The sequence below is a fragment of the Aythya fuligula genome, chromosome 29 (genome assembly GCF_009819795.1).
Source record: "Aythya fuligula isolate bAytFul2 chromosome 29, bAytFul2.pri, whole genome shotgun sequence".
In the NCBI taxonomy this organism is placed as follows: Eukaryota; Metazoa; Chordata; class Aves; order Anseriformes; family Anatidae; genus Aythya; species Aythya fuligula.
The window spans coordinates 286707-303788 of NC_045587.1; the positions used below are offsets into that span (position 1 = coordinate 286707).

The following is a 17082-nucleotide window of genomic DNA, read 5'->3' on the forward strand; positions in this document are numbered from 1 at the left end:
AGGGAGCACAGCGCCGTTATGCAATCGCGTTATCTAACGACCACAGAGACACCCTATAGGGGCTCTTTGTTTGCGGAGGGAAGGAGAAAGAAATGCCACCAATATCTGAGTCACTGGTTCACCAAGAGGCTCCGAAGTTATTTTCGGATGGAAACTTTTCCAGTTTCACATGATAATTTGGGAGGCCTGGCTAACTCCTTGGCTCCACCCCCCGCCTTGTAACACAGCTCCCTGCTGCTGTTGCATATATAGATAGGTATGGCCCTACAACTCGGTGCAGACAGAAGAGCCTGGAGACAGAGGAAACCTAAACTTCCTTCCTCGCTGGCCGCCCTCTACCCACTCCCACTATGAAGAGGGAAATATTAACCTTGGCCTTTGCTCGATCCGTCTTTGTCGAGTTCATCTCTACGCTCATCTTCGTCTTCATCGGCCTCGGCTCAGCCCTGAAGTGGCCGTCTGCCCTCCCCAGCATCCTGCAGATCTCGCTGGCCTTCGGCCTGGCCATCGGCACACTGGTGCAGGCGTTCGGCCACATCAGCGGCGCCCACATCAACCCCGCGGTGACCATCGCCTTCTTTGTCGGGAACCAGATCTCCTTCCTCCGGACGCTCTTCTACGTGATCGCCCAGCTGACCGGGGCCATCGCTGGCGCTGGCATCCTCTATGGTGTGACGCCAGCCAACACCCGCGGCAACCTGGCCATCAATTCGGTAAGTCTCCCCACCTGGAGGTGATCTGCCGTGATGTTCACCTCCCATGCAGGCTTTGCTTCCCTTGTAAGCGAGCAGCTGGCACGAGCACCAACCCGGAGGGCCAAATCTGTACGGATGGCTGGTGTTGGCACGGTGTCCCGCGTGCACGGAGGGACGGGAGCAAGATAGGAGCAAATGTCGATGTAGCCAGCAGAGTATTGACATGACAGGTTTATTGTGTGGGGTAATGAATGGCGTGGGTTTTTCTCCTTTAATAAGCGCTTCCTTTATCCTAAGGGCCCCAGTGAGTCACCAGCACCATTGAGATGTTCTTGACTGCAGCCTCTCCACCTGGAGATTAGTGTCAGGATAGGAGCTGCACCGGGAGACAGAGGGGGAGGGCAGAGAGCAGAGCCCAGTCAAACCAGTATGGGCAGGGGCAGCAGAAGCCCACTGGGGAGCTGGGAAATGGCTGTGGATGGAGAGAGGGTGGGGAGAGGAGCAGGAGAAGGTGAAAAAGGAGAAACGGCTGGGAGGGCACAGAGGGGCTGTGAGGGGCAGGAGCTGCTCTTGGAGGAGGAGGGGAGACAGCGGGACCCTCCAAGAGCAGCAAGGCCAGGGAACACGTCTCAAACCCTCAGGGCAGCGCTGAGAAAGCAGCTGAAATGGGACCAGTGGAGCTACTGCTTCACCTGAGCCCAGGTCCGGACCCCTCGGAGCAGCACAGGCATGTTGCAGAGGGTTTGATCGCTAGGATGAGGTGCTGCAAGGCGCCTTACTGCCACATGCTACGTGTCCCAAACCGGTCACCTTGAGGTGAAAAGAAAAAAAAAAAAAGCCACTACAGCTTAGGTCACTTTGTCCTTCCCATGTCTGATGAGGTTGAGTCCACCTGACACAGTCCCCAGAGGCTGGGGAGGCCCTGGGACAGCAACAGCCCAGTTTACCCCCATGACGTGCCCCATCGTCCCCCCCAGCCTGCACCCTTCCTCCCCTGCCCCTCTGCAGCAGCTGCTCCCCAGCCTCCTGGGGAGGTGCTCCACAAAGCAGAGGGGAGAAGAGCCAGGATAAATCGGTTTGCAGTGAGCAAGGGGGAGAGTAGTGCAGGTAAAAAGGGACAAAGTGTGCAGGTGGAAAAACTCTGAGTGCTGCAGCAAGAGGCAAACGAGGAGAGAGACGTGGACTGTCAAAGGAAAGAAGGGGCTTGGGGGGGGGAAAGGGGTTAGGGGGAAGACTTTGGGGAATTAAACAGAGAGAAAGAATTTCTTCCCTTGCAGAGAAAGGAGCAGGGAGCCTGAGCAGCAGGAAGCTCCGTGTCCTGCTCTCTGGGCATGGGCAGACCTGCTGGGGCTTCACATGCATGGCTCTGCCATCCCAAATCCACCAGAAAAAGCCCTCCCAACGCTGCCAAACCCTGTGGACGGTTAATTATTGCCATTCTTGGTGGTTCACAGCTCAACAACAACACAACCCCAGGCCAGGCCCTTGTGGTGGAGATCATCCTCACCTTCCAGCTGGCTGCGTGCATCTTCGCGTCCACAGACAACCGCAGGAACGGCAACGTGGGCTCCCCAGCGCTGTCCATCGGCCTCTCCGTCGCTGTCGGCCACTTGGTGGGGGTGAGTGTCCAGGCAGGACGACAGGGCAGGCACTGCCACCGGGATGGGGCTCCCCAGAACGGTCTCAGCCGGTCGGTCCCAGAGGGACCTACATTAGAAGAAGCAACAGGGGTTTGTCCGCGATGCTTGGCTCCCTGCCTCCCTGTGAGAGAAACGGCATCAAGGGCCACTTCAGCCATTCCAGGCCCCAGTTCTGCAAAGCTGCTCGTGTTTCCTAAGCAACATGACACCCGCTAACCCCGTCTCCTTTCCTCACCAACAGATCTACTTCACCGGCTGCTCCATGAACCCAGCCAGGTCCTTTGGGCCCGCAGTCATTGTGAGGAGGTTCAGCTCCGCACACTGGGTGAGCATCAGCTACGTGCTGGGACGGGCTGGCTGGGGAGACACCGGGGCCAGACACGGGCAACAAGGGGGAGAAGGCAGCAATTCCCATGGGAATACAGGGCTGGGAGTTTCAGAGCCCATCCTGGACTTGCAAAGTCAACAGGAGGGAGGTTGATCCCCCAAAACACAGGGAGGAGGGAGCAGATTAGCCCCATGAGGTGCAAGGAGAAAAGGATAACCCCCTGTGCAATGGAGAGTATTGAGCTAGGGCATCACCTGAGGTCAATAAAGCACACAGAAAAGCCCAGGCTGGGCTTTCTGCTCACCCTGCACTGCCTGCAAGCTCATCCCCAGCCCTCCAGCACATCAGAGCTCTGCGCTCACAGAGCTTGGCCTCTTCACCAAGCAAAGGTGGAGGGGACTTCAACCCATGAAATCTACTGGAAGGGGTATTCGCATCTCTCTGGGGGCTGGGAGACGTGGGGCAGCAGGGGGGTGCTGGTGTGATGGCTGCAGCTGGGGCACCAGCCTCTGAGACCTCCTCTCACCCTCTCCCCTGTTGCTTTCTAGGTGTTCTGGGTTGGGCCCATCCTCGGGGCTTGCTTGGCTGCTCTGCTGTACTTCTACATCCTCGTCCCCTACTGCATGAACATGTCAGACAGGGTTGCCATCGTCAAGGGCACCTACGAGTCAGAGGAGGAATGGGAAGAGCAGAGGGAGGAGAGGAAGAAGTCCATGGAGCTGACCCCACCGTAGGAGCAGAGGGGGAAAACAAGCAGAAGGAGGGGAGGACACCCCACACATGGTGTGTGCACCAAAACCAGGCATGAACACATCCAGCTACAGTAGACTCTTAAGCAAAAGTCTTCTAACTCAAAGTCCATCCATGACTAAGAAAGAAGAGAACATTGCAGTGTGTGTATATAATCTCTCTACATGAGCACAAGTGCTAGAAGCTCTCCTACCCTAACAGCAGCCAGCTAAGCCCAGCGAAGGATTCTCAGCCCAGGGCAGCCCTCCGTTGTGGTTTCACACCCACTCGGCTGCATCCATGCCCTTCTAGGTGTGATATTTGCACAATTCAGAGATGCCTGAGACCACACATTTGGCCCACGCAGGATTTCAGCCCTGCCTTTGGTGGCCCAAGGGATGGAAACACCACTTAGACACCAGCAAAGAAGAATGACCACTTTGGGCAGGTGGGTGCAGCACAATCCCCCTTTTTCTCCCCACCCACTCTGCTCATAGATGCTCTTTCATGCATTAACTGGTGCTGGTGGGTCCTGTTTATTCACAGCTGCAGAAAGAATGCAATTTTATTTTTTTTTGATTTTGTGTGAGTTCTTTGTAATATAGTGTATTATTTATTGTGAATAAAGGAAACTTAAAACACATCATGGGTGCAATCTCACTCAGGTATCAAATTTTTAGGAGCAAAAATGGATTTAACTGGACGCAAAGCCATCTCAGTGATCCAGGGAAAGAGCAGGCAGCTGTACCCAAAATCCTGCAGCAGTGGCTGGCTAGGGCCACATTTGCCACAGGGGAAGCAGGCATCAAGGGCTGCTTTCCCTTGAGGGCATCTCCCAAGGACTGGAGCTGAAGCAGAGGTTGCCAGGAGAGGTGACACCTTAAAATTAGTCCCACTGATCCTGCTGGAAGAAAGCCAGTCCTGGGCAGGACAAGAAGGGGGAATTGTCAGTGCAGCCGACTTGGACACACAGACACTGAAAGCACGTCCCGAGGTCTGGTTTGGTTACGCTCATCTTGCTGTGGATAAAGGGGAGAAGAAGGCAGCTTGGAAGGTGATAAAGTCCTTAATCCTGAGAGAGAAGGAGGAACAGTCACCGGTGCTGGAGTGGGGTGAGAGCAGGGGGTGCCCAGGCGCAGGGCATTGTGAAGCCCATCTCCCGAGGAGGGTGCGAGCTGGGAGGAGCCCAGAGCAATCCTCCTTCGCCGGTTTGACTCAGGCACGGCTTTCTGCCATACCAGTTCTCCCACAAGGTTCCACAGGTGCCCTCAAAAACTGACCCGCAATGCTCCCCAGCCCCCTCGCCTGTGGCACCGATCCCAGGTGCCAAACCCACACCTTCACCCTGACCTTCTGCTGTGGCCCTGCTCTTCCAGTTCTGCCACCACCTTCTGCCAAAGCATCTCACCCAGGCTATCCTGGGCTCACTGCAACATGGGTGCACTGAGCTGGCACAGTCCTGGCCGTCCCTCCTGGCAGCTCCCTAAATCCCGTGCAGAGCTCCACCAGCACTGCCCCTCCTCGTGCTGCAGCCATGAGGTTTCCCCCGAGCACCGATGCCCAAGGTGATGCTTGCCTGCGTGCTCCCCACTACCAGATACAGCTCAAATGTGATCAGACAGGTCACCTGTAGGTCAGTGCCAGCTGTCTGAGCATGCCAAAGCCATTTTGCAATCCAGGCGATGGCACCGGAGGAGCCTGGGTAGCAGCAGCCCCTTGTCTTCCTCTGTCACCCCAAAGTTTTTCATAGAAGTGGTAGCTGACAAGCAGAAGGAGCAGAGGAGGTGGAAGAGCTCTTAGCTGGGGTCACACAGATTGGTGGCAGAGCTAGGAAGCAAAACTGCAGTGACCCAGAGCTCAGCATGGGGCTGGGGAAGCACCCAGTGCCCATGGAAGCAGGATGGCATCCCCAAAAGCTGCATCCCAGTCTCCTACAGATGCACCCCTGGACACTGAACACGCAGGGGCTGTCCCTGGGCATCCCTCCTTGCTTTTTTGACCCCATCCACCTTTATGCTGAGAAAGGGCCCACGGCTGCTCTGGCAGACCCCACACCCCTTCCCATGGTGGGAGGACGGGGGGGTCCAGCACCCACCAAGGGGCCCAGCCCCGGCAGTGTGATCAACAACAAGGAGAAGAAGCCCAGCCTGGGTGTGAGCCCTCCATGGGGATGAATCAGAGGATTCTGAAGCAGCAGCTTTGCGTCACCACAAAAGTCAGCCAGGGCACGGCTAGAAAACACAAGCAGGATGGCCCCACACAGGGCTGGGGACAGCGGGAAGGGGGGCACCGCCTGTTGAGACCCTTCCCCAGTTCGTAAGCAGGGGAGGGCTCTGCTAAGCTGGGGGTGAATGCAGGTGCTAGCACTATCCCATGCTGAGGACCAGCATCCTGCACAAGCCCCTTGCATGCCCGACTTCCCAATGGTCCCTGTTGCACTTAATGGGGCAGAGAGGTTGTATTTAATGCATCCTGCAAGCACCGTGACCTCACCTTCACCAGGATGGGAAACCCTGAGGTCCTCCTGCCCGTTCTGTTCTGTTCCCATGGATGGGAACAGAAATGCTTTAAAACAAAGAATGGGTATTTATTATGATTTTTCCTCTCAACACTCACAGCTCTTCATCACCATTTTTGATGGGCCTGTTACCACAGAACATGAGGTTTTCAACATCACTTTGCAAAAATAGCCGTTTTGTGGGAAACAACCTTATTTCAGCAGATGCAGAAAGGGCTGGTATTATCCCTGCACATTTGAAACTGGATATACCTACAGTGCCTAATACTGGGCTGTGGTACATACTCGAGGACACAGTCACAAGCGTGACATGCTTGTTTTCCCAGGTTCTACTGAGAAACAAGAGTTTCAATTTCTGGAACAGCATCTCCACATACCTCCAACCTGTACACCTACACTACTGCCTGCGTTTCCTTGCAGCCATACAGATCCAACACCGTGGTAAAAAGTCAGCTATATCTGTGCTTCTTGTTTTTAAAAATATGTATGTGAGATATTTATTGTCAGGCAAAACTGTTACGCTAAGGCACCTCAGCATGCCATTCCTGCAGTGCCATTTGCTGTAATTAAAGATCAGGGGTGGGGGGAGTGGTGGTGGTGGAAGTGGATGCAGTTTATATATTTCCTGAATATACCCATAAGCAATTTCTTTGCACTAAGAAGATTATGCAGGCTGTTTCTCATCCTTAAGTCAAGTATCTCTTCCACTGGTAGGTAATTACCACACAATTTTCAAGATTTCCGACTTTTTTCTGGCAGCGAGGAAAAACACAGCTATTTTCACGTGTTGTGACAGCTCAGAAACCTTTTATGTTTATATGCATCAGAGGCCCTTCCGTCTATGCAAGGAAGGTCTCCAGCAGCTGTCTGTGAATCATTTTACATCCCTGAAACACAAGTTGCCTGGGTGTTGTAGAGGCAGGGAAGGGACCAGGTGCTTGAAGAAAGCGAGGCCCAGAGGCAATATCTCAAACAGAATTCTTCAGTGGGTTGCAAAGAGGCACCTGCAAGGGGCCAGCCCCAGCTCTCTCCAACACATTGCCCAGGTGAAAAGGGATAAAATGTGGTGCTAATTGGGAGTGTATCCCTGCTGGACTGGTAGCAGGGTGGACTATTATGCAATTCTAGATGCTTTGCTTAAAGCCACAGTTTCTGACTTCACGTGGAAAGCACGAGGCTGTTTTTTCACTTGGAGAAAACAAAACAAACAGCAAAAAAAAAAAAAAAAAAAGAGAACAAATGCCCAATCCTGCTTGTTGAAAAGAGGATGACATGAAAAATCCAGAATAACAACACACAGAATGGCACAGCAATGGAGCAGTATTGCAACAGACTGACACCAGCAGGTCCGTGTGGCAAGGGACTGCAGATGTCCCCTCCGGGAGGATTGCTACCACTTTGCTGCAGAGCACCAAGCATCCAGGAGCCAATTCAGGATCTCCACGAAACACCAAAAAGCCAACACAGAGACATCCTCTCTCTGTGCATGACTCTGCCCAAGGCTTGCAAATAAATCAACAACAACAAAAAAAAAGAAGTTTCCAGTGCATCGCATGTGGCTGATGTGCAGAAACACCACCGGTAAAGGTGAGCTCTCGGCACAGAGACGTGGCAAAGGCTGGCATGGGTGCTGGCATTAGTCATGGCACTGCCTGTGCCAGCGCCCATCTCCTCTTAAGCACAAGCTCCAAGTCCTCCCCCTCCTACTCAGCCTCTGCCCAGCCTACAGCCGCTGCAGCACCATTTCGGTACGAGCCAGGAAACAGCTCACATGGACGTCAGGGGCAGACAGCCACCCTTCCTGTTGTCAACAGGCATCACCCTGGCTCGGTAAAGCAGCCTCCGCCTGAATACCGGGTGCCATAATTTGTATTTTGGTTGCTGAGCACTTATCAGGGATGGTTTGGGGTTGACCAGCACTGAATGAGCACGTTGGGTCAGGCTCTGGTTCATGTGAAGCCATCAGAGCCCTGCTTGGCCTTTGTTGCTCCCAGCAAGTCTGCAGCACACAAAATCCCAACGGGTGCACGGCCAGAACAGGGAAGATGCAGCACTGACACTGGAAATACAGGAAAAGATGAGCACTCAGAAAGCATGCAGTTAAAGAAAAGATTAGGAGGAGACATCCAGAGACCAGGCAGGATCCAAAGAGAGCTTCATGGTGTCTCAGTTCCCTCCAGCACCCTTTTACAGCCCCAAAATGCCTCTGCAAAGCCCAGCAGAGCTCGAAACTATTTGAAGGTGCCCCAAGGCTGGGGACCTGAAGGGGATGGGGCTCAGCTCACCACAGCACCAGGCACAGGTGCTCTGAAGCAGCACCCATGGGAGAGCAATGGGTGCCCAGGGCACCTCCTGCTGCCCTCTGCTGGGATGCACCAGGGAAAAGAGAAAGAGGACCTGGAAACCCTCACCAAAACAGGTGCACCCCATAGAAAAACCCTCTTGCTTCCACCCCAAAGCCTAGGCAGGGCACCCCATGTGAAAACAAGGCTTCCTCACCCCGGCATGCGGAGAGCACAGGCTCAGTGCCGGCTGGATCAGGGCTGCCTTTCCACTGCCAAGCTTCCTCTTACTCAAACCTTTGGCCTCCGCTTTCCAGGATACAGCCCACCGCTGCCCATTTGTTCCTAATCTCCCTCTTGCAAACAAGCAAAGTCCAGCCACGGTTCATATAATGGGTCCTTGTGTTTCTGGGTGGTGGTGACATTAAAAAAAAGATTAATAAAGTAAAGAAGGGAAAATAAAAAAGCCTGCAGCCCAGAGGGCTGCCTGACAATGGCGCTTTGTTGGGAAAGGTCAGCTCTGGAGCCAGAAGGGTTTCCCAGGCACAGCCGTTGAGAGCAACGAGGATGCGAGGACTTAGCAAATAAGAAGGGAATTAAACACATCTTTGTTAAACCACAGCCCCTTGGAGGCCTCTGCAGTGTCCAACCTCCTGTCCAGGAGAGATGCACGCTCAGGATTTGGGCTGGTTTACTGCAAAGCAAAAGGTTGCCAACATCAGTGCCTGGTCTCAGCCTGCAATCAGCACAGTGCTTTGGGATGGTGCTGGAACAAGGGACGAGTCCTCAAGGACCCTTCTCATGCAGCAAAACTGCAGGGCTGCATATGAGGGCTGGGAACCAGCTCAGCTCAGAAACCACCCCAAAAAATAACCACTAACAAACCAAATAAAGCCTCTGGCATGTGTCCTCCAGCATACAGGCCCTTCTCTGCTGGCTTGACATTAATCCTATTTGGCAAGCCAGCAAGAGCTCTTTTGCCCACAAGCAAGGTGCAGCTGCAGGTTTGTATAATGCCCTCTTGTGCAGACTCAAGAAAAAAAAAAAAAAAAGGACGAGAACAAACTCAAAACGTCCTACACAGTTTGCCTTTTAAAAAGGCCATAAATAAAACAAATAAATTCCCCTTCCCCAATAATTCTTTCAGTTTTTAACAGCTGGGAGTTTTCCCCCATCCCTAGAGCTGTATTAATTTGGTGCTGGAGCAGCCCTTTTCCTGCCAAAGCAATGTCAGCTGGAGCAAACCAGCCTTTTCTCGGCTGTTTTAGAAGTCATTACTTTTTAATCCAGTTATCCAAACTGCCGATTGCTTTCCCACATCAACAGCCATTGCTCTCTCCGCGTAAAGCTCAGAGTTCATATGAATTATGGTATCTTTAATCAGCGCTAATCGCCATTGGAGAGGAAAAGGATATAAATGCTATCAGCTCGCTTTGTTCCAAGGGCATAAAAAAAATATTTGTCGGGTGTTTCATAAAGAAATCCTGTAAGAACAGTTAATCAGCAGTTAAAGGCTCCCTTTTAAGTGTGGTGTGTAAATATGCACCTATTAGCACTAGTGACATCAGCAGGCTTGTTTTCCATATGTCTTTGTCCTTGGTTTTGCCCCATTGTCTGTTTTATGATTTTGTTTGGATTTTGAGCTAAAAGCCACAGCTGAACCTCGCTAACAGCACAGCTCAGCTCTGCCTCTCTGCAGGCAGCATCCCTGTGCTCAAGTTTACTCATCCTTTCTGTACCACCCAGCTCCCCAATACTCCTCTACGTCGAAAGAACAATGCATCCAAGATCGCATCTTCGCTCCAGCAACCACTGCATCTCAGCAAGGCAAACTCCGGTTCAAGCACAGCAACGTGGTTTGCTTTAATTAACAAGGCTCTTCCCCACCGCAGAGCTCACCAACCCACATCCAGGCGTGCTCAGGGACTGCCTGTGAATGAGACTTCCCTTGGCACCAGCATCACCAGGAGCAAACATCCAGCAGCCGATTAGCTGCTGGGCTTCAGCTTGTGTCACATTTATTTAGCACCAGCCCTGCTGTCTCCAACAGACCAAATTGGCCAGAAGAGGTACCCACGATTGCTAAGAAGGTTTCTACATAGGCATGGGAGCTGCAGGTCTGAAGGCTACCGCTGCATCCCTTCAGAGGGACTCAAATCCTCCTGTGCAAGGCTTGAGCATAGCAAGAATAAATTTTGCACTAACATCATGGAGAAAGGAGAACTCAGATGGGTTATTTGAGAACAGCATTGACACTTGGTGCAAGCAAGCAGACAAAACTTCAGTCTCTGGGGCAAGGAGCTGAGGCCAAAGGGTCTGAATTCTGCAGCTGGAGCAGGATGCAACTCCCGGAGTTTATCACTCTGTGTCCCCTGGGGTAGATTGAAAGACATAGCCAAACATCCCCGGCTGAGCAAACACAGCTTCCCTATCTAAACAAGCAAGTGAATCTTGAGGCATAATTTGTCATCTAATTGCACCTACACACCCAGAGTTAATTGTTGCATTTGAATGCGAAGGAGTTTTGATTTATGGCAAGATCAGGTTTCATCAGCTGGTTACCAGAGGTGGCTGCCAAACTAAAAGCGACTGCAAGCAGCCAAAGAAGGTCTCTGGTAGGCAAGATTTTTGCAAATCTAAAAACACAAGGGTTATTTAATCTCACAGAAGCCTGTTAGGGGCCCACAGAGATCAAGAAGGTGAAATTAAAACCTCTGCCACATGTGTTCCAGACTCCACTGAGGACTTCTTAGCCAGTGCACAAAGGTAAACTTGTCTCGTTAGTTTAGGTAAGATTTTGATAATGTTACAGGCACAGCCAGAAAGCAGATAAGAAAAACCTGTCAAACTTTTCCACATATCAAAGCCATTAACCACCATCTCTGTCTCAGATAATGAAGTGGAATTAAATAAGAATCCCCAGGCCTAAATTGGGATTTTGGCAGGCTGCAGACACATAACCACCGAGGCAGTGAGCCAAACCTTTTTACAGCCACAGGAGCACCCAGTCCCGTGGGCATCTCCCCACACACTCACGGTTCTGCCTGCCCAGAACTGCCCCAGCTCAGCTCCCACGGGGCCCCAGAATGAAGCAGCAACCACTTGGTGCTGGGCCAGGGTGCCCTGAGGGACCAAGCCTGCTCAAGACAACCTATTAGCACAGCTGACAGCAATGTCTTTCCTCCAAAAGCAAGAGGGAAGCACCCACCTGTCACTGCAGAGCATCATGCTGAGGGCCCGCAGAGAGCAGGGGAGCCACCAGGATGGCAGGCTGAAGGCCTTGGAGGGGCTGAGCACCGGGATTTAGAGGCATTAAGGGCTCAGCCAAGTGTCCTGCATCTTGCCCCTCCTGCTGATTGCTGGGTTTTCAGCGAAAGCCTCTGACCTGGGCTTCACATGGTCCCCAGTAACCAGCACCTCCTGCTGATGAGAAAGATGCATGAACGGGAAGTGTCAGCGCTACAGGACGCCCACAGGGTGTCCCAGTCCCAAATGTCAGCTCCCCAATGGCCCTGATGTGTTCCCCACTAGTTTCCCATATGGGAAGTTTGCCCTGGATATCACCCATTTTCCTTCCATTCTTTTAGCACTGAGGGGAGGACAGTAACAGATTCAGCCAAAACAGAGATCCACCACGGGGTAGATGCAGTCTAGACATGGTTTTGGGATGGGCTGCATGGTATTGACCGCTGTTCCTAAGGGCTCATGGATCCAGCCGAGCTCATCACAGCCTGCACATCACCCAGCTCAACCCCACCTCTGCTTCCCTGGCAGTGGAGGTCAGCCCCAAGGGGGAGGCTGAGGACCCTCAACTTTGCAGCATCAAAGGCAGAGAGTGGTTTCTGCCTCAAAAAACATGCATAAAGGGGAAAAAAGGCAGGAAAATCAGCCAGCATCCTTAGGAGTTGCCAAAAAACCTCTCTGGGAACACAGAGTATCTTTTTTAATGGACCTCTTTTTGCTGTTAAAGAATACCTGCGAAGGAAAACACAGGAAAAAGTCCAAAAGAGGCTGAAACTGAAACCGTGCACTCAGCGTCACCCTGAAGGAGATGTTTCAGGCAAAACCACTGACCCAAGAAGGTCTTTCTTTGCTCAGTTATGCCTTGGCAGTAGCAAGCTCTGACACACAGGTATAAGATTGCATTTAATTGTGACCGGGGAGGGAGGAGGCCACCAGCACCTGCAGCAATGGGGACAGTGAGAGCATGGGGAGCTGATTCATGGGGCACTGGGCTCTGTGTCGTGGGGCTGGGAGGTGTGCACAGGGGGTTGGTTTCCCATCCCCTGCTCTCCGGAGCAGGGTGGGACCCGAAATGCACCCTGCGGAGCTGTGGGATATGACAGGGCTCTTTGCAGAGGATCCAGGAAGGTGAAGTCAAAGCCTTTATTCCTTCTTTACCACAGTAAATCCCTCCAAAATTAACCATCACCTGGTTTGATTGTGCTTGTGGCTACAGGGTGAGAATATCAGAGCAGTTTGTTGTGTCTAAGGTGCCTTCAAGCTTGTGCAGGGGGGCAGCTGGGGATGCCATCGTGACCCCGTTGCTCCAGGCAGGGAAACTGAGCCCCAGGGCAGGAGCTGGCTGGTGACAGCATGAGGCTCCACGGGTCTTTGCTGTATTTTAAGGACAGTTTTAAACCTCAGTGCATCTTGTTTCCAGCCTGATTTTGGACAGCCCTGGATGGCCAAGTCACACTGTCACCATCGGATCAGCCTGGCAACTCTTGCCTCTCCCAGTGCTTGCAGATACCAAAGCTGGAGGCAGGAGGGCAGACTGGCCACACACCTGGTCCCGGGGGGACCCAACGGGGAAATGTCCTTCATCAGAGGATGGATGGAGCATGGATGAGTTTATCTAAACACTGGTAAAATGGGAACATGGAGCATGGTCCAGGAGTTTTCCCATCACTTCAGTCCTTGCCGGGTAGGTGCACCAAGCAGGACAGACTGAGCGCTCTGGGATCCCCGAAGCCATGGGGAGGAAGCAGCGAGGCAGAGGAAGGACAGGCAAAGGGCAGGCAGACAAAGGCTGCCACCTGCTGCCCATAAAAACCTCTCCAAGCCCTAAACCAGGACAAAATCCAGATCCGTGCATGCATTTGAAAGTACCAGGTTCAAGCTCTCACAGTGCCATCCCCCAGCACGGGAGAGCCACCAGCAGCTCAGCCCAGGTGCAAAGACACTTGGAAAGAGAAAACTGTCACAAAAGGCCCAAAAAAGCCACCAAAGGGACAGTGAAAATCACCCCGAGTAGTGGAGAAGGAGTCTGATATGACACTTCCCCATCCCACTCTGACACTGGGAGCCACTATTAAGAAAAGTGAGAAGCAGCACAGGAGCATTGCCCTGGCTGAGCTGAATTTCTCTTCTCCCGAGCCCTGCGCTGTTGCAGAGAGTTCGTGTGCCTTCCAGGCCGGGGGGACATTGCAAACAGTGTCACCAGGAGCTAATTTGGTAGCGTTAATAAATATTCCGTTCCAGTGATGGGTGGGAGATCTGGACCTCTCCTCTGAAGGTTGAGCTAATTAATCTCCTACCTTCCTCCTCTGATGTCAGGCTTTCTCATGAGGCCATTACTGGCCCTAATTAAAAGGCTCTTCAAGATGAGTGTCCCCGAACACCAGTCGCATTTTGGAAGTGACAATAATTACAGAAATTTCTTTGGTAGAATAATAATAATTACCCAACCACGACAAGAAAGGTCCCAGGTAGAGAGGACAGCAAATGGTGGAGAAATCATGGATTAGAGCCCTCATCTCTTCTGGTGGCTGGTGTTGGGCGAGGGAGAGGCACAGCCCCGCTTCCTTAAGGCTTGCTGTTCTCTGCCCATTGACTGTAAACCTGTTAGAAGTGCATATTTGGCCCCCCAAGCACTGAACTGCAGAATTCCTTATGCTAAGAGCTCCCCCAGTGTCTCCAAACCATGCAAAATTGCAGTCTGCCATCAATCCTCCAGCCAAGCAGCCCTAAAAACCTCGTCCAACCTCCCGGCATCCCCAGGGAGCTCAGGGCTTTGCTCTGCGTCCATAGGGAGCTGTCAGCACCAAGCACGCCTCTCCTCTGGGACCAGCTCCAGTTCTTTGGGGTTTCCATCGCTTCTGCTGTTCTCCAGCCTTTTTTCTATGGCTGGAATTGGGGATTTAAAAAGGACGAGCCCAGTTCCCAGGAGACGCCCCTGCAAAACTATTGTCCTTGGCCTGATGAGTTGCAGATGTTCCCCGTTTCTGGTCTGAGCCTGGATGTCCCATGGGATAAAACGCTGACCCAGATCCACAGATGCCCATAGTGCTTCCAGTCACCCCCAAACTGATGAAATGACACTGATCACCAATTCAGATTTAGCCCCAGGGGGCAAAAACTAGGTTTGGTTGGAAAGTGGTGTCTGTCCATCTTATGAGCTGAGCTGTAAGCCTGAGTTTTACCCTGCAGAAGACAGCAGCAAGTGCTTGTGTGCTTTTTTTTCCCTTTTTTTTTTTTTTTTTAATGTTTTTAACTCATACCAAAGGTGTTTGGAAGGGCAGCCCTGCAGGCACAGAAATCATCTCTCTGTGCAAGATGTGCTGTGGCAGTGAGGGGGGCAGCTCACCTGAAAGGAGGAAACCAACGGGTCACTCCTGTGGTCCAAGCAGTGAAAAAAATAAAAGATAAGAGAAAGAGCAATGACAAAAAAATCCACCTCCTCCCTAAAGGCGTAAGCTGAAAAATATGGCAACAACTATATTTTTTGCAACAGCCCCTCTTAAAAAATCCTGTAATGATTCATAATGACCCATCCAACTAAAAAGAGGAGTACCGGTGACCTACCTGTCAGCTTTTAGCATCCTGCTAACAAGCTTAAAAGCACCGGTAAGGAGTAGAGTTTAGCCACAACCAGCTTGAAGGAGGAAAATAGGATCTTGCTTTTAGGGGAACGGTTGTCCCTGCAGAAGGTAAGTGCCTTTCCCTCCCTTCTTTTCTACCAATCTACAAAGAAATTAAAGCAGAGTAACAAAAGTGCTTGATGATAAACCAAAAGCCTAATTTTCTGCAAACAAGGGTTGGGGGGGGTAGAATTTTACTCCCTTAACTGCTAAGCCATCCAGCCGAGATAGGAAATGTAAAACTCTAATTAGCCAACTCTTCTGAAAGCAGCTTTTCTGAGCAGATAATGGTCAGGAAAGTTCTGTAGTATTGTGGTGATACACGTGAGATAGAAATATTGCTGCTGGATAGAAAGGGGAGGCTCGCGGTAAAGTTTATTGCAATGAAGGATGTCGTAAATCCATTCCTGTGGCTGTGTGCCTATGACTGGGCAACACCGTACGGATAGATAACGATGGGGAATATCCACATGCACCCACCAAAATGCTGCCGACACACCTGGAAAGGAGGCTGTGTCGTGCTGCACCCACCTCCTGCTATGCTGCAAGGATTTGGGGGGGAGATCAACGGTAATTGCAACCCAAGACTTTTCCATCTTGACTTCCAGGAAGGCAAATGAAGATCATCCGCTGGCTGTACCTCTCCGGGCTGGTGTTTGCTGTGCTGATCCCGGCAGGGTGGCAGATGGGTCTCAAGGACCTGGCCAACGCATCCAGGTACGGGTGTCAGCGGAGGTGGCCGAGGGCGCAGACAGCAGCTGTCGGAGCAGCTCAGCTCTGCTGCCGGCTGAGATGTGAGCATTCCCGGCTCAGGGGCAGCCTTGCAATTAAAATGTGTCTGATTCTTTCATATTAGTCTGGACAAGCTCTCTCCTAGCACTCTGCCAGCCCACGCAGGGACATTGCCATGTCCCCCAGGGATTTCACGGTGCCCAGACCCAGGGGTTGTGTCGGCAGCACAGGGAGCAAGCCTGACTGCTGCTTTCCTCCCCACTTATAAGGGGCATTGGGCCCCCGAAGGCCAAAGACAGCTTGTGTCAGGAGCTATTAGCTAAGGCAGATTTGCTGGACATTGCAAGGAGCAGAGACCCAGGACGCGGCGATGCTGTGGGCACGGTGCTGAGCCCACCTCCACCCTGGGTTCCTCTGTTTCCTTTGGGGTCCTTCTTCCTGGGCAAATTTTTGGAACACTTCCATCAGCACCCCACCTGCATTCAGCCAAGCAAGATACAGGATATGATACTACATATATTGAATTTAAGGGACAGCACTGGCCAGGCTTGCCAGACCCCATGATTTTCATACATTACAGTTTTTACAAAGAATGCTCCATATACTATGGTATTTTGCAGCCCCTGCACAAAGAGGGCACAGGAACCCACCTATTTTATATGCATCAAACCCTGTGTTTTCACCCATCTTTCCCCCCGTCCTTCCCTCCTGAGCAGATGGCACTCGTACAAATCCCAGAGCGCTCATGGCTTCCCATCCAACACCAAGCGGCACTCAGAAGGCACCTTCACCAGCGACTTCACTCGCTACCTGGACAAGATGAAGGCCAAGGACTTCGTGCACTGGCTCATCAACACCAAGCGCTACAGGTAGAGGGGCCAGGAGAGTGGGATGGTGCTGGAAAATACCCTCCCTGATGCAAACTGATAACGCAGTTTTAGATGTTTTCTGCATTTTCTCTTGCCATTCCTGCAGATGCCCATATTTTAAATTTGGGTTTCTGGCTATATACCCTCATTCATCATATATCCAAAGGAAAAAAAGCACATTATGAAATCATCCCCGTCTCATTCTTATTGAAAACATCCTCGTTGGCTTTGGCCACGTGCCTGGGGCAGGCGAGGCGCTGACTGCAGCACTGCCTACCCTTGAGCCCATGCAGGGCTGCGTAGGGCAATGTCTGCAGCAGGTACCACGGCGGTGTCTTATTTTCGGCAGCTCCACGAAGAGGTACCTGAAAGAAGAGCCCCACAGCATCCCCTTCCCGGCCACTGTCCTGCCAGCAGTGTAAGTCA

The 17082-nt window shown here is 52.0% G+C and overlaps 2 protein-coding genes across 2 annotated transcripts; both read left to right on the forward strand.

The window, feature by feature from the left end:
- The first annotated feature begins 350 nt into the window (after positions 1 to 350).
- Positions 351 to 3397, forward strand: AQP5 (aquaporin 5). Its single transcript, XM_032204849.1, has 4 exons — positions 351 to 713; positions 2150 to 2314; positions 2577 to 2660; positions 3212 to 3397. Exons 1-4 carry the CDS (start codon positions 351 to 353, stop codon positions 3395 to 3397), a joined length of 798 nt encoding a protein of 265 aa, XP_032060740.1.
- Positions 3398 to 15671: 12274 nt separating this feature from the next.
- On the forward strand, positions 15672 to 16660 carry LOC116499836 (glucagon-like). The gene is made up of 2 exons (XM_032204687.1): positions 15672 to 15772; positions 16504 to 16660. Exons 1-2 carry the CDS (start codon positions 15672 to 15674, stop codon positions 16658 to 16660), a joined length of 258 nt encoding a protein of 85 aa, XP_032060578.1.
- Positions 16661 to 17082: the final 422 nt, after the last annotated feature.

Bases quoted from the DNA above. Each gene is read 5' to 3' on its own strand.
- AQP5 (XM_032204849.1), top strand. From the start codon at position 351: ATGAAGAGGGAAATATTAACCTTGGCCTTTGCTCGATCCGTCTTTGTC. The intron at 714-2,149 runs GTAAGTCTCCCC...GGTGGTTCACAG, and splicing joins GCAACCTGGCCATCAATTCG to CTCAACAACAACACAACCCC. The intron at 2,315-2,576 runs GTGAGTGTCCAG...CCTCACCAACAG, and splicing joins CTGTCGGCCACTTGGTGGGG to ATCTACTTCACCGGCTGCTC.
- LOC116499836 (XM_032204687.1), top strand. From the start codon at position 15,672: ATGAAGATCATCCGCTGGCTGTACCTCTCCGGGCTGGTGTTTGCTGTG. The intron at 15,773-16,503 runs GTACGGGTGTCA...CCTCCTGAGCAG, and splicing joins GACCTGGCCAACGCATCCAG to ATGGCACTCGTACAAATCCC.